The sequence below is a fragment of the Caloenas nicobarica genome, chromosome 5, assembly GCF_036013445.1.
Source record: "Caloenas nicobarica isolate bCalNic1 chromosome 5, bCalNic1.hap1, whole genome shotgun sequence".
Taxonomy (NCBI): Eukaryota; Metazoa; Chordata; class Aves; order Columbiformes; family Columbidae; genus Caloenas; species Caloenas nicobarica.
The window spans coordinates 68,027,488-68,042,136 of NC_088249.1; the positions used below are offsets into that span (position 1 = coordinate 68,027,488).

Sequence of the window (14,649 nt, forward strand, 5' to 3'; positions counted from 1 at the left end):
TTGCAACATGCAAAGATCTCCAACCCGGAAATCGTAATCTCTTTTACCAAAGGAACTGATAAAAAATGTAAGGAGGATGCGCATGTGTTCAAGACTCACGCTAATTAAAAAGCCTCTTCAGCTGCCCAACTTTGGGCTAATTTAGAACCTCTCCAGCTCCAGGCAACAGGCTGTTATTAATAAGAAGCTATTTGTGGGTTGTTGCTGAGACCAAGAGCAATACCAAGCTGGCAAGAGCCTGGGATATCACCCATATCCCAGCCAACAAGAGGGTTTGCAAGGAGGGAAAGTGCTTTGGCAGAATATTTGGCAGAAGTCTTAATAATGGAGGGTGGTTCAAGAAAATTATCCCTTTTATACCCACTGGCTTCTGGTAGCAAAGCTCTGCAGAAACAGCCTTCGAACATGTTTTTATCACCCATTTATCTAATTTACTTGCATTAAGTAAACAAATTATGTTCTTCTTTTTATATCCAGTTTCTTTGAATTGGAGACTGTGACTACTGGATTTCTGGAGTGGTTCTGAATTTATTCTCAGAAGACTCTCGGGTTTGAGCTCACCCTGGCAAAACAGTATCTCCCCATTTCCTGCAGGTAATTTGGGGAGATGAGCAAAACATCTCAACAGGGAGCCTGGGAGTGGGAACTTGTTCTCCTGGTGCTCAGTAACTGCAAATTCTAGTTCAGTTTGGAGATGTGGAAGCAGAAACCTTGTGCTCTTTGTAGATCCATTCTCTAGAACTGATATATGTATTTTCTAAAAGGTCCTGCAGACACGTAAACGGTTTCAGATCGTGGGGATGAAGGGGTGGTGGGTCCCCACCTCATTGCATTAGCGCCTCTGAGCCCGAGTCAGGAAAAAAAAAAAGGCCAAGAAGAGCCATTTAGGGCAATTTGAAGGATTTTAATTAAGAGCGAAGTAATAGAGCTTGCGATGGGAGGAAATTCAGAGAGAAAGAATCGATGCCGGCTAACAGCCCGTGATTTCCTCCAGTGCTGCTGTTTGCAAGGAGGACTAATAACCCCGGCAAAGAGTAAAACCGTCGTCCTTTTAGGTCAATTAGCGCTAAGTGGGAGAAAACAGTGGGAAGCCTGGACAAACCCTGCGTGAGGGAAGGGCTGGATCCTGCCCCTCGTTCTCCCCTGTTCCAGATTCAGCTGCTGTCTCTTTACAGTTACAAGATTTTTATAAAACACAGATTCTGTGAACTCTGACCATTCTGTAAATGCCTCACACACAGCCTTGCATTTAGAAGAGACTTGATTTGGCTTGGAAACTACAGGGAAATTTTTTCAGTCAGTGAAATTAATAAGAAAAGAAAAGGCACTTGCTGAAGAGGGACCTCTTCTTTTCATTGTATTGGTCTGAACAAACAGTGGGATGTTATTTTCCCGTAAGAAACTTGCAGGGAATCGGCCTGCATTTCTCAGCAGACTTTGGGAAGGAATAGGTTTGCATCTCTCAGATCTTAAACGAGACCTTGAGCAAACCCAGTTCAGTCCATAACCCCCCCATGGCTAAAAAAGCCTCCCTCTGGCTCCCACGAGCCCCACTCTGTATGAACCCCCCCTTCCCGACAGGGTTTTGCAGGTTTCTTTCCCCACCACAACCAGAACCTGCATCTTCTGTCGTTGCTGCCTCTGTCCCTTTTTGTGTTTCTTTTTTTTTGTGTTCGACGAAAAAATAATTGAAGTCGATGGGGACTCAGGAAAAAATAATTGAAGCCGATGGGGACTCAGGGCACTCAGGGAAGGAAATCAGGGCTGAGGCTGCAGTGAATTCCTTATTTAAGACTTTACATCACAAATGCTTGGATTCTTCGGTTTGTCTTCCTCTGCATCTTTAGCCAAAGGTCAGAAAGATTTGGGTTTGGCTCTTGTTTGCCCTGAGCCTGGCTCGTAAAGCCCTGAGCACTGTTCAATATTGCACGCCGCTGATGTTCTCCGGTCCCCTCATCCCACGGGGGAAACCAAGCTGGATAAAATCCGGGAAAGCTTCGTCCTCCTGCCTCGGAACACCGGCCAGAGCCGGGATCTGTCCCGCCGGTGACAGATGCTCCAACCTCATCCACCCCGAGGTGACTTTGACTCGGAAGGAACGTTGGTGCTTTGGGCTGTGGGTCCCACAGACCCAGCAGGACCCACATCTTGTCCCCAGCTTCTTCATTTGAAAGCAGAAAAATGAAAAATCCCCTGTCAGTGGGTATGTCCAGGCTTTGCGAGCAAGGTCTTGGCATCGGCTGAGGGTTAGAGGGGATCAGGAGGGCTCTGACCCCGTCATTTGAAAGGGAAGAGGCAGGAAAAAGCTGACCTGGGGAAGGGGAATGGAAAAGTCACTCTGGTCCCCTGCCCAAGGGACAGTCCCAGGGCACCCGAGCCCCCAGAGACCCCCCTGAGCACCCGCGGGCATGGGGACCCCCGCTCTGATCACCCCGCAACATCTCAGTATTGAATCATTCGAGTATTTCAAACCCAAACCATGCGCAAGCCACACAATACACTGGTGTTAATACCTATTACAAGGTCGGATCGATACACCCCTGGCTGCTTGAGCTCCCTTTTGCAGCAGCACTGTGGGGTTTTTATAGTTATTTACTTTTCCACATTTTTAAGGATTTGTGTGTTTTTTCCTCATAGGCTTTGAGCTTGGCTTTTTCTTGTGTAGCAAAAAGCTTTTAAGCCATGCGGCAAAATAAAATAAGCCACACAATGGAGGAATAATGATGCAAGGAGCTCCATGTTTCTGTTTAAAACAGGAGTCAGAAAATAGAAGATGAAAAGCCCCGTTTGCATTCCTGTTGGTACTGTTTGATGTCAGCTGCAGAATGCAACTGGAACAAGCAACATTTTAAGTGATTTAGACAAAATTCTCATATATTTGGACTTTATTTTTGCTATCGATTCACAGGCAGCCGTTGCCCTTGGCAGAGAAACTGTGTTTGCCACGTCCTTGAGAGCTCAGCTTTGCAAAGCCGTGGGAACCGCCCAGAGAACAGGAGCTCAGCAGATCGCCCGTCTGTCCATCCTGTTCCATTTCAGTGCCGTCTGTCTCCCAGGAAAACGCTCCCCATGGGTCCAAACTCAGAGCCGCCGGCAAGCGGGCGGCCTCGTCCCAGCCCAATGGCTTCAGAGAGTCAAAATCCCAGGGAAAAAACCTGTTTAGTTTGAAATACGTTAATTTCAAAAAGCAATCACGAGCACTTTACCGATTCCTACCTGATTCACCCTCGTTAGAGGCGTCCCTTGTGTTTCACAGCCCGACGCGGCTCGGCTGGGAGAACACGAGCCCTGCCTGATTGAAAGGGACTGGGCGGCTTAATCACTTTGCTTATTGTTTTTCCAAGCTAATTAAAGGTAGAAATGACTGTACCAAGCAGGAGCCGTTCGGTGCCAGCTGGCAGCGGTTTGTGTTGGCCACGGCCAGCGCTCGCCTGAGGAATCCCTGCTGGGCTTTGGCAGGCAGGACGCCTCGGCCACCACTTAGTCCCGGCTTAGCAGAGATTTACCAGCCAGGGCCATTTTCCCACTGAAGCTGCAAGAGGCAGAAATGCTTTTAGTCCCTCCAGGCGATTTTGCGCCTTCCCAATGCCTCTATCAAAATGCTAAATGGAGAAAAAGCTCCATTTTGCCCAGGCTCGTGAAAGATGGAACGATGGTTCCCATCCTTAGACCCTCAGAGCTCCTCTCGATGCCACAGAGCACCGGAGACTTTAAAGTGATGCTGGCTGCAGAGAAATCATCTGGAATTTGCCCTGTTGAATAGGAAACCCCACAGTTCAACCCTGAAAAATCCATCTTACATTTACCAGCGTTAAAGAATGGCTTTTAAGCTTGATTACCGTTTTTTTTCCCTAGGTTCTTATGTTGCCTACCGACATTCTGCTATCGGTTTGGGTTTGATCTCATTAATGGGTAAGTTTATTGCATGAAAATATGCCCCGAGATTTGGGTCTGTGCCTTTCCCTGTAGCCCTGGCACTTCTCCTCCCTTGGCCCTGCAGCTCGTGCCGTTTGCTCCGGTCGCCGCCGGCGCTGGCGGTGTCCCGGCCCCGTGTCTGAACGCTGCTGTTCTGCTGGGGAGGGCGGACGTTGGTGTCACCCGTCCCGCTTTCACAAGCCAAGGCTGGTGGTTTTGGGAGCGGGGCTGCCGGCAGAGGCTGCAGCAGCAGGGGCAGAAGGGTGGCGGCTGAAGCAGAGGGATGATACCAAAGCCAGAGGGAATCAGGATTTCCCAATTTTCCCGTCCACCCGCAGGCGGCTTGCGGAGCCCACGCGTTGAGCAGTGCTACCCCAGCTGGGGGGGCAATCCCCAGGGCAAAGCCAGCCTAAAAAAAAAGATGCCATTGCGGTTCAACTGGCCATACCCGCTTGGTAAACGTCCTTCAGCTCCGTCCTGAGCTTCACCTAAAGACAAAACCATTTCATTTGGGGGTTAACTGGTTCAGGTGAGGGTGCAATGACTTTTTAAAAGTAAGAAGCAGATTTGCTGGCAAATATTAGGAGGACTGAGAGGCACGAGGCCGGAGGGGAAGCCGTGGGGCTGTGAAGCCGCGCTGGCCCGAGCAGGCACAGCGTAGACAGGTACGGGGTGTTTGTAGCACTGTAGCAAGAAATCAAAGTGAATAAAAGCACATCTCGAGTCATTACCTTGTTGGACATGCTTATATTTTTTTTTAACCTTTCCTTTGCAGCCAGAGCTCTGCCAAACCTGGAGCCACCTCGTTTCTCAAGCCCCGATCTCAGACCGACCCCCAGGGATCTGCCAGTGACAGCGACAAACGCATCTAAATTGATGGGTTTCCCAGGATGTGATTAAGCTGCAGTGAGGATGGCTGATTTTTGTTGGATTCGAATCAATACAAACACACAGCCTGAGCTTTTGAAGCCTTTATTAGAGGGGAGGACAAGCCATGCACGTTCTGGTTTGCTCTGCTCCTCCAGGACGAGCAGTCCAGCCTCTGCCACAAGAAAGCTGCAGAAAGCAAAGGGGGTGCAGCTGCTTTGGGGTGCGCAATGGAGGTCACCAGCATCCACGGGCCTTGGCGTTTGATGGGTCCCCGTCTCTGCTGGGTGCACCACAGGAGCTGGTCCTTGCACCACCGTGGAGGGGGCAGCAGGAGGGTGATCAGGCAGCAGCTCACAGCTGGATGCACCAAGCATCTGGAGACACAAACAGCACCCAACAAGCAAACCCACCCTTTGTCCCACAGTTTTTGGGTTAGAACAGCCCACTGGCAGGATTCCCACCTCCACACAAGGAGCTTGAACGTGGACATATGTGATCTTCATCTACGCTGAGAGTGGAGATCAGGACATCTTCCTCAGCGAGCACATGGCTTGAGATCTTCCTGGGTGCCCCATCCCCTTAGTCCTGCTCGGCTGTGAAGAGCGGGACGATGTCACTGGCGTGCCTTGCTTGGCCGCGCGCTGTCGGCTGGAGACGCTGGGAGCCTGCAGCCCGGTTACAGAGGTGGCTTCTGCCCCAAGTCAAGCAGGTTATGAAAGTCGCCCCCACTCAAAACGAGCCGTCTGCTCTCGGCGACCTTGTGCTCCCACACAGTCTCCGACTGAGGAATGCGCATTTCTTAATGTATATTGTCCTTTCACCAATGAACTGCAATTTAAAAGAAAAAATGCACAGCAATTTAACCGCTACCTGTGAGACCCAGTGTTCTTCCAGAGGCAGAAAGCGCTATCTGTTGCTTAGGAACAATCTTTATCCTACAACATGAAGACGCACGCCCTTCAAGGAGTTTTTAAAATGCACCCGATGTGTGTTTGTCTTGTTTAGAAGCTGACCCACCTCCTAAACAAGTGGCAGGGAGAAGTCGTTGTGCTCCAGATAAAGCACCAGCCACCTACTGTACCCCGCTGTGATTCCAGATGCAGGGTATATGCCTCACAGCAAGTTGTGAGTTGAGCTATAGGGTATATACCCCACACCCAGTTCTGAGTTGATCTACAGGGTATATACCCCATGCCCAGCCATGGGTTGAGCTATAGGGTAAGTACTCAAGGAGCCAAGAAACTCTTGTGTCATTGACATGTCCTTCCCGCTGCTCTGCTGCTCCTTGTGCGGATTGTTTTCAGCTAGGAAGTGGGAAATTCTTCAGGGATCTCCTCATCTGTTTATAACGCCTCCATCTTAATTTTCTTCCCTGTTCAAGATCCAGATTTTACGCGTGTGACTGGGCTGCTTACTGGCGGTGTGAAGTTTCTCCACCATGACACCACGACCAGCCACCAGCTCCTGTGTCCAGTCTACAGCACATCGGGTCCAAAAGAAAAACTGATCCCTTGAGGTCCTTCAGTTAAGATAATCTAGTCTGCAAAGCGATCTTTTCCGAGACCGCAGTGGGAGCATCTGCCAGGGTGGAGCAGGTGTTGAAGCGAGAAGCCTTGCAGGACGTGACGCTGGAGCTCTTCTTCTTGCGGTAGAAGTAGCTGCTGAGGTGGAACCAGAACTTGTCGTGGAGGGAGGCGTAGATGAAAGGGTTGTAGCAGGCGGAGCTCATGGCAATCAGGTGACACGAGACCTGGATGACGTTGACGTACCTCTTGTCCAGGATGGTGAACTCCTCGTCGATGTCTCGGATGAAGTTCACGACCTGGAGGGGCAGCCAGCAGATGGCAAAGCACACCACCGAGACCGTGAGCACCCGGAAGGTCTTCTGCTTCGTTTTGGTCCATTTGTCCTGGCAGGGATAGGCAGCGCCCGGGATGTTCCTCCTCCGCAAGTGGTAGGTGATGGCACAGAAGGAGACCGATACCGCCAAAAGCGGGAGCATGTAGGACAAGAGGAGCATCAAACACGAGTACAGCAGCCGCTCGCTCTCCTCGTGCTTCCAAAACTCCTCGCAGATGATCATGTCGTGGCCGATGGTGTTGAGATCCAAGTAGTGGGTGTGCAGCGAGGTGGGAATCGAGGCCATGATGGAGAGGAACCAAATGCAGGCCACGAGGCAGATGCAGGACCTGCGGCTTATCCTCCTGCGGATAGGGTACGCCACCACGACGTAGCGGTCGATGGCGATGGCGGTGAGGGACAGCACCGACACGAAGACGGTGGTGGCCTGCATCAAGGTGATGAAGTAGCACATGAACATCCCGAAGAGCCAGCCCCGCACCTCGAAGGCGTAGGACACGGTGAGGGGGACGCAGGCCAGGCACATGATGAAGTCGGCCGCCGCCAGGTTCCCGATCAGGAAATTGGTGGTGCAGTGCAGCTTCTTGGTGAGCGCGATGAGGAGGATGAGGAAGAGGTTCCCGGTGCACGCCACCGCCACCAGCGTGGCGTAGAGCGGGATGAAGAGCGGCTTCAGCTCCAGGAGGAGGTCCAGGCCGGTGAAGAGCGGGGCTGAGCCGTTCTGCCAGGAGCCGTTGGGCAGCTGGCTGTGAGCCATGATGTGTCCTCGCTGCGTCGTCGCTGTGTCCCCGCTGCTCCACACCTCGGGGGCAGAGACCAGACTGCCAGCCCTGAAGGGGAGAGAAACGGGCTGTGGTTTGGTTTGGGGCAGAAGGACGTGTCCCCGGGCTCCAGGCCCCCTGGCACAGCCACACAGAGATGCGCTGGCTGGCTTAGAAGATGCTGTGACTTTTTGAGAGTGAATGTGCCCTGTGGCAGGCACTGCGGAGCTTTGGTACAGGGAAAACAGGGAACCTGGCTACGACGTGGTTAATCAACCAGCTACGAAATGGTTAACCAGCCGGGGGGATCTGCGGGAGCTGCTGTGGGGAGCTATGGATGCCTCATGGAGAGGAACCTGGGAGCTGTGCTGCTGCTGGCAGAGACCAGAAATAAAAGCCACTCCTGCATTTTTTTATTTTCATTTTTCCGCTGCCAACTCCATCCTGACCTGTCAGCCCTGCTGCTGCCCTCTCTGCATCCCCTGCCCTCAGTCTCCATCCCCTGGCCTCTCTCCATCCCAGCCCACCCCACTGTTCTGGGTCCCACTGCGTTATTTCACCCCCTTGGTTATTTCTCCATCACCCACAGAGCTTGGGCTTCTCCTGCCCCGGGAGGTTTTCTCCATCCTTCCCTCGTGTGGGACCCCATGGGGGTGGTTGGGGGTGTGTGGGGGTGGTTGGGGGTGCGTGGGGGTGGTTGGAGGTGCGTGGTCACTCTCCCTGGGCACGTCCACAGAACTCCCACCAGCAGCCCGAGGGGGATGATGTCAGATCTGTTTGAGCAGAAAGTGCAAGGAAATGAAGAATCGCCCTCCAGGACCCTCCTCTTGGAGCCCGCACTGTCAAATTACCATTTCATCCCCCTCGCCGGGACTTGGACAGTCTTCTTCCCCCCAGTGGAGAGTCAAAACAGTATTAATTAATTAGCTCCCGTAATTAACTGAGAGAGACTATGATTTTCTACTTCACGGCTGCACATGCAGAGTGCACGCTGTGATTAACGCGGCTCCAGGTCCCCGTGCCCTGCTCGGGGTGGGAATACAAAATCCGATTGAAACTTGCAGCCGAGAAGCCAACATGACGGTTAATTTAAAGAATAATTATTCAGCTCCATCCCTTTACCAGGGGTCGAGCCAGCCCCCTGTGCCCGGTGCGGGTCCTTCTCCCGCAGCCTGGCTGAGTCCCAGCCCAGAGGGACCTGCTGGGGGATGCCCCGTCGGGGGCACTTACCTGCCGGGGGGCTGAGCGGCCCCGCCGGGAGCTCTGAGGATGAGGAGGAGCCGGTCCCTTCACCGGGGCGTGATCGCCAGGAGAGCTCCGGCAGCCGCAGTTCTTACTCACGGCCGCTTTCGCCGGGTTTTTGTGGGCTCGGACGCGCACATCCCACCCCACCGTTCCGCAGGCGGAGCCGCAGCCCCCCCGCAATCCCCCGGTCCCCGCCCCAGCCCGGCCGGTGGCTCCCGGGACCGGAGCGCTCGGCGCGGCGGGGCGGCTGCGGGGAAGCCCCGGGAGCCCCCGCCTGCCCCCGGGGCCGGCCCCAGGAGACCCCCCCTCGGCAGGGAGGGCAGGGGAGAGGCTGGGGGGAACAACGCGGGGACGGGGCGGGCGGGCGCAAGGACCGCGCGGAGCTCCCGGGCACGGGCTGCGGCCGCCCCGTCGGGGGTCCCGGCCCGGGGCAGCGGGCGGGGGCGACCGCGGAGGGGCGAGGGCAGAGCGGGGCGAGGGCAGCGGTGGCCGTGGGCTGCAGGGAGCACGGGGGGCAGGCAGCCGTGGGACAAGGGCGGCTCATCTGTAGGGCGGTGGGCACCCAAGCCCAGGGTGCTTGTGGCCCCAGCACGGGGCAAGGGCAGGGTGAGGTGGCCCGGCCATGGGTTGCTGAGTGCCCAGCCATGGGTGAGGTGGCCCGGCCATGGGTTGCTGAGTGCCCAGCCATGGGTGAGGTGGCGCGGCCATGGGTTGCTGAGTGCCCAGCCATGGGTGAGGTGGCCCGGCCATGGGTTGCTGAGTGCCCAGCCATGGGGTGAGGTGGCCCGGCCATGGGTTGCTGAGTGCCCAGCCATGGGGTGAGGTGGCCCGGCCATCGGGTGCCACCACCAGCCGTGGTGCGGGGACAGGCGTGGGGCGCGGCGCGCACCCCCCAGAGATGCAGCCCATGCAGAGGCGGTGAGAGCAAGGGGCGGTGCGGAGTCGCACCCAGCCCCCAGCCACAGGATGGGGCAATAAAAACGCCATTTTGCAGTTTATTTCCTGGTGGAGAAGACAAACCAAGCCAGGCCAGGAGCCCAGCCTGCCGGGAGCAGCGCTGGTACTGCCGAGCCGAAAGGGCCGATCCCCCCGTCCCGCTTTCCACCGCCAGGAAATTGGGCAGAATTGCCCCAAACACAAACGGGAGCCAGGCCCAGGCATCATGCGATCATCTCTCCAGCAAACCACCAGCTTTCTCCGTATTTCCAGGAACATCTCGGGTCATCTGTTATCGCGGATGTGCCCAGGACCCTCGGTGCTTGCAGGATCGGTGCAGGCTCCCCAGAGACGTGTGACCTTTCCAATCAATGGGCGTTTACTTTCCAGTTAACTTCAGTACTGACATTTTTAAGAACCTGGGAAAAAAGCTTTGTCACTAAAATGCTCTTTGCACAGGCACTTGAAAAAGCTTCTGCAATGTATGTTGGGCATTTAGGGACACAAGAATCAGGATTTTTATTTCTTGGCTGTTCTCTCTTGCGTGTGTTTACAAATAATGTAAACGTCCTTAAAACAAAAATAAACCCAATGTCTCCATACGCTGGTCACTCTAAGGCTGGAGCTGTTAGTGTTTAAAATGGCAGGTGTGTGTTCCTTTCCTGTTATTGATTTCCACTCGTGCTCGCTCCCTGTGGGTTCAGGCTCCGTTCTGAAGAGCTGGGCGTGCGGCTGAGGGCATCGTGCAGCCCCCACGTCAGCCGGCCATGATCAAAGGGCTTGTTGGCAAAAATAAAGGATTTTTTGATTTAGAGCAAGCATGATCCATATTGCTGAGGTCACTAAAACTGTTCGCCTGAGTGATGTGCCCCGGTTAGCTGTAAGGACAGAACCTCGCAGGGTGGTTGGAGTTATTTTAATGACTTTCCTCCCTTTTAGCAGAGATTTTACGTGCAGCTGGGGCCGTAGGAGCTGGTGTTTGAACCAGGTTTGGGGTCAGGTGGCTCTGACAGTGCCCACGCAGACCCCGGGCAATGGCTCTGCTAAACTATGGGGATTAAACCCAGTGGAGCTGCTGGGACAACGTGGCTGAGGCTTCAGCTGTGCCTAAAGCAGCCCGAGGTGCTGGAACAGGTGAAACCAACTCCCCAGTTAGGTATAAAAGGTCGTGCCAGGCCCTGCTGCCAGGGGTTGTTCATGTCCAGCAGTTCCTGTTGTCTCTGCAGAGCCCAGGGGGCTGGTGGGGCTGAAGCAGTTTGCTAAGCTTGGCAATAGTGATTGAAGCGCTCTGGAGAACTTTAAAAAACGTTAGTGGGGAAAAAAACCGAACCAGGTATTTTCTGCTTGTTGGGAGATGGAAGGGCTGCCTTTGGTGCTGAGGGGGTTTCCATCCCCTGGGTGTTATGGATAAAGCTGCTTTTGTGCCCGTGGAAGAGCTCGGTGGCACTGACCCCGCGCTGGATGCGGGGCAGAGCAGTGAGAAGGGGTTACTGAACTGCGGAGCCGTGGATCTGCCTGTCCTGGCCACGGCTGCCTCGGGCGCGCTGGCCGCTGCAGGGCAAGACACACAAACGCTTTTCCCAGCAGCCTCTTCAGCCACCAGCCCTTCTCCCCTTACAAATGCAAAGGGTGACACTCTGGGAATCCGTCTAGTTTCTGCTGAAACCACAGGCTTATGGGACAGATATTGTTGCATGAGGAGGTTTCAGGTAATTTCAATTTTTGGCTGAAGTTCTTAGGGCCATTCCCTGTCACCCTTGATGTGTCTCTGAGCCGGGGCTGGGTAAACATGGTGCAGAGTCACAGAATTATTATTGACGTTATTCCTGCGCTGGAGGCTGCGATGTCGGGGTGATGTTCTCAGGTCGCATCTTTCCTCCCGTTTCTTTTCCATCCTGCCGCCCCTCTGGCCACCTCTGCCGCATCAGAAGTGCTTTTTCCACTCAATTTTCCCTTTGGAAATGATTTCCAGCTTATTTCAAGCTAGTGAATCGCTGTGTGATCGATTGATACGCAGAGAAAGGCTTCAGAAATGGGGGCTTGGGAGAAATTAGCCTTAATTGGGCATTTATGACTGTAACACGGTTGCATCGTGTGATTAAAAAGAGGAAGCAAGTATTGCTCTGATATTGATTTTGGTGGCAAGATGAAGTTAATAATGTACGTCTCCTAACGAGACTTGAGTGGCCAACAATAATATTGTTGTCCAGTGCCTACAGTAATTACTTTGTTTCTGTTACATTATGCAAGTGTTATGGCAAGCTTGGCGGTAATGAGAGCTGAAATTAACCCCGGGGATAATTAGCCTGTTGACCTGAGCGGCGCGCCGATGTGAAGATGGGGCCGATTGCCACCGATTCGTGGCTTTGAGCCCTTCGGGTGGGTTTTCCGTGGGGAGGGAGCCCCCAGCAATTTAGCAAGGGGAACCCTTTTCTGTCCTGGGCCAAAAATGCTCCGAAAGCAGCTGAGGAGCTGCTAGTTGCGTGGGCACGGAGCTTCTACCTCCCTGCAGCAAACCTGCCGTGAGGTTGTGGGATTGTAATGGGATTTTCGAGGCTCCCCAGGTTGAAGCGGCCTTGATTTGCCTCGGGAACGGCAGGAGGGGTCGGACGGGGACTCGTGTTGGTGGTTTCTGGGCAGGGCTTGGATCCTCGTCCCCGCTGGGCAGGCAAGGGCTTGGTCTTGTAGATATCCCAGATAAAGAGTAAACACGGAGCTGGAAGTGCAAGGGAACAGGGCAAACGCCTCCCCGGGCTGCCTGTGCAGCTGAATTCCCTGTGGACTCTCTAATGAGTCATTAATTGTAGGGCAGGGGATTATGAAGGCACTGGGAGGGCAACAAGCACCCAGAGACCCACCCCGGGTCTGCAAAGTGTGTCTCCCAAAAAATAAGCAGCCGCTTTCCCCCAACCACAAACATAATCTCGCAGCTGAAGTCCTGTATGAAGTTTTTATTAGAAGCATCAGGACAATCACTGCAACTTCAAAGCTCTCGGCTATTCAGAAATACGCTGTCACGAAACTGCTTTGGAGCAGCGATTGCCCCTCTGACAAGACCGGGGCTTTTGAATTTTTGTCTTTTCTTTTTTTCTTTCTCCTGGAGAAGGAAAAACAACTCTTTGTTTCTCCACAGGCATCACTTTGAAGTCAGACGTATTAATTAGTGTGTGCCCCATAATAAGGGAGCGCGCGGTAACAGGGTTGCTCGTTACTGAAGGGGCCGGGTACCTGGCTGCCAGATCCAAAGCAGGCCGTTGCACAGCAGCTCCATTTTGCTTCAGAAGCCTCTGATTCCATGGCAGGGTTTCTTCATCTTTGTCTTCACAGCTTACTTAAATAAGGGAAAATTAGAAAATCATCATCATCATCTGGAACTTTTTTGGTAACAGGAATGGAAATTGTCAGACCAGTCCTAGAAGAAGTTGTGCAGAACTATGAGTTTTGGTGAGACGAGGCTGTTAATTTGTCTGGATCTGATGGAAGTGGGTTGGTGTTATTAAAGCTGACTGCAGAGGCGAGCGTCAGCCCTGCCAGGTAATCAGCAGGAAGAAAATCATCTTTGTTTCCATATCACGGGCGGCTGAGAGCTGCTGTTCATTTTAAACAGCAGAACAATCTGATAAAGACAGCAGGAGGCTCTTAAAAGATCATTTGAGATGAGAGATGGAGTTTGAACGTGACGGTGGAATAATGAATCACGGTGGTTGGGATGGAACGTCCACCCCACCTCAGGCAGAGGCTCCATCCACCTGTGGCTGCTCCATGGCCGGAGCTTTTCCCCTGCACCTGCTGATCCTGGAAAACCCTTTTCTGACCCAATCTTTGCTGGTTCCAGAGAGCCGGTGGGACTAGCCACTCTTGTTCCAAAGTTGCCCCGTGCCAGGGGTTTCTGCCTGGGGACGGATTCTGAAGCACCATCAGTGCTGGGGACATCTGCTGTGACATCCCGGCGAGCCTGTCAGTTAAAGCAGGACAGGCTATTCTCAGCACCCCACGGTGCTGCCAGCTCACCGGATCGATTTGTGTTGGTTCAAGCACACGGTGAACCCCTCCCTTCTCTGGACAAGTTGCCGGGAAAGCGCAGGGAGGGTCACGCCAAAGCGTTTATCTCTGTGTGTCAAGCTGATGTCAACACGTGGCTGTGCCCGTTTTCCCATGGACGTCTGTGAATCCCGGTGATGGGCTGAATTTCTGCATTGGCTTGTGCCTGATGGGGATGTTTAATTAATGTTTAGGGCCAATTATATCCCGGAGAGACACCAGCCTCAGCCGTTGCCTGAATTTTTTTTTTTTTCTTAGTCACTTGCAGTTTTAGGTGCTGCTTTCAACAAAAAGGTGCTTTGAGGCCCCTGTTTCCCTCCCCCTGTCCTCGCGCCCACGGGCTCTGCTCACCTGGCAGCCACGGTCGGTTGGGTTGCCTGGGATTTCACTTCGTTCGCTTTGTTCATCCTGCAGAGGAATTGCTGGCAGCCCGATGAGGGAGATGTGTTACAACACCAGTGTGATCTGTGTGTCTGGCAAGTTCAAGCGGGCAGAGAAAAGGGCAAAGCGTTGCGTTTAAAAGGCACAAACTGGAGGGGGACGAACATTTCTGTTGTGGTTGCTGGTTCCTCGCAGCTGAGAAGTCACCTCCCCTGTTTTATAGCAGGTCTGTGTGTGACGGTCTGGACACGGCGCTTTCAGGCGCTGCGGCCCCGTCTGCACGCACCGGCAGTTTGCTGTTCCCCACTGCCATGCTGTTGCCAACGGCTCGGCTTTCTGTTCAGATTGGGGCATCTTGCGGCATGTGAATGATTTCCATGTGCAGGACAGCTGGTGTTGCTGTATACGCAAAAAAACCCAAACACCCTAGTGAAAATACTGCTTGTACCAGCAAGAGTTTGATTGGTAAGAGCTGCACAGCTTTCTTTTTTCTAGAATAACCATCATAGCTTGAAGTCAAGTCCTCGCTGGTTAAGCCACAAGCAGCATCACCACCCAGTGCACCAGCCCTGCCGGACCCATCGCGCTGCTTCACGTACTCACGGGGTAAGTGATCTTTAGAGAGGTTCTTAAGGCTTGT

At 53.5% G+C, this 14,649-nt stretch overlaps 1 protein-coding gene across 1 annotated transcript; it reads right to left on the minus strand.

Annotated features, from left to right (window-relative positions):
• Nucleotides 1–6,310: 6,310 nt before the first annotated feature.
• Nucleotides 6,311–7,402, minus strand: LOC135989880 (prolactin-releasing peptide receptor-like). Its single transcript, XM_065636962.1, has one exon. It carries the CDS (start codon nt 7,400–7,402, stop codon nt 6,311–6,313), a length of 1,092 nt encoding a protein of 363 aa, XP_065493034.1.
• Nucleotides 7,403–14,649: the final 7,247 nt, after the last annotated feature.

Excerpts from the sequence above, each read along its gene's own strand:
- LOC135989880 (XM_065636962.1), bottom strand. The coding sequence starts at position 7,402 with ATGGCTCACAGCCAGCTGCCCAACGGCTCCTGGCAGAACGGCTCAGCC.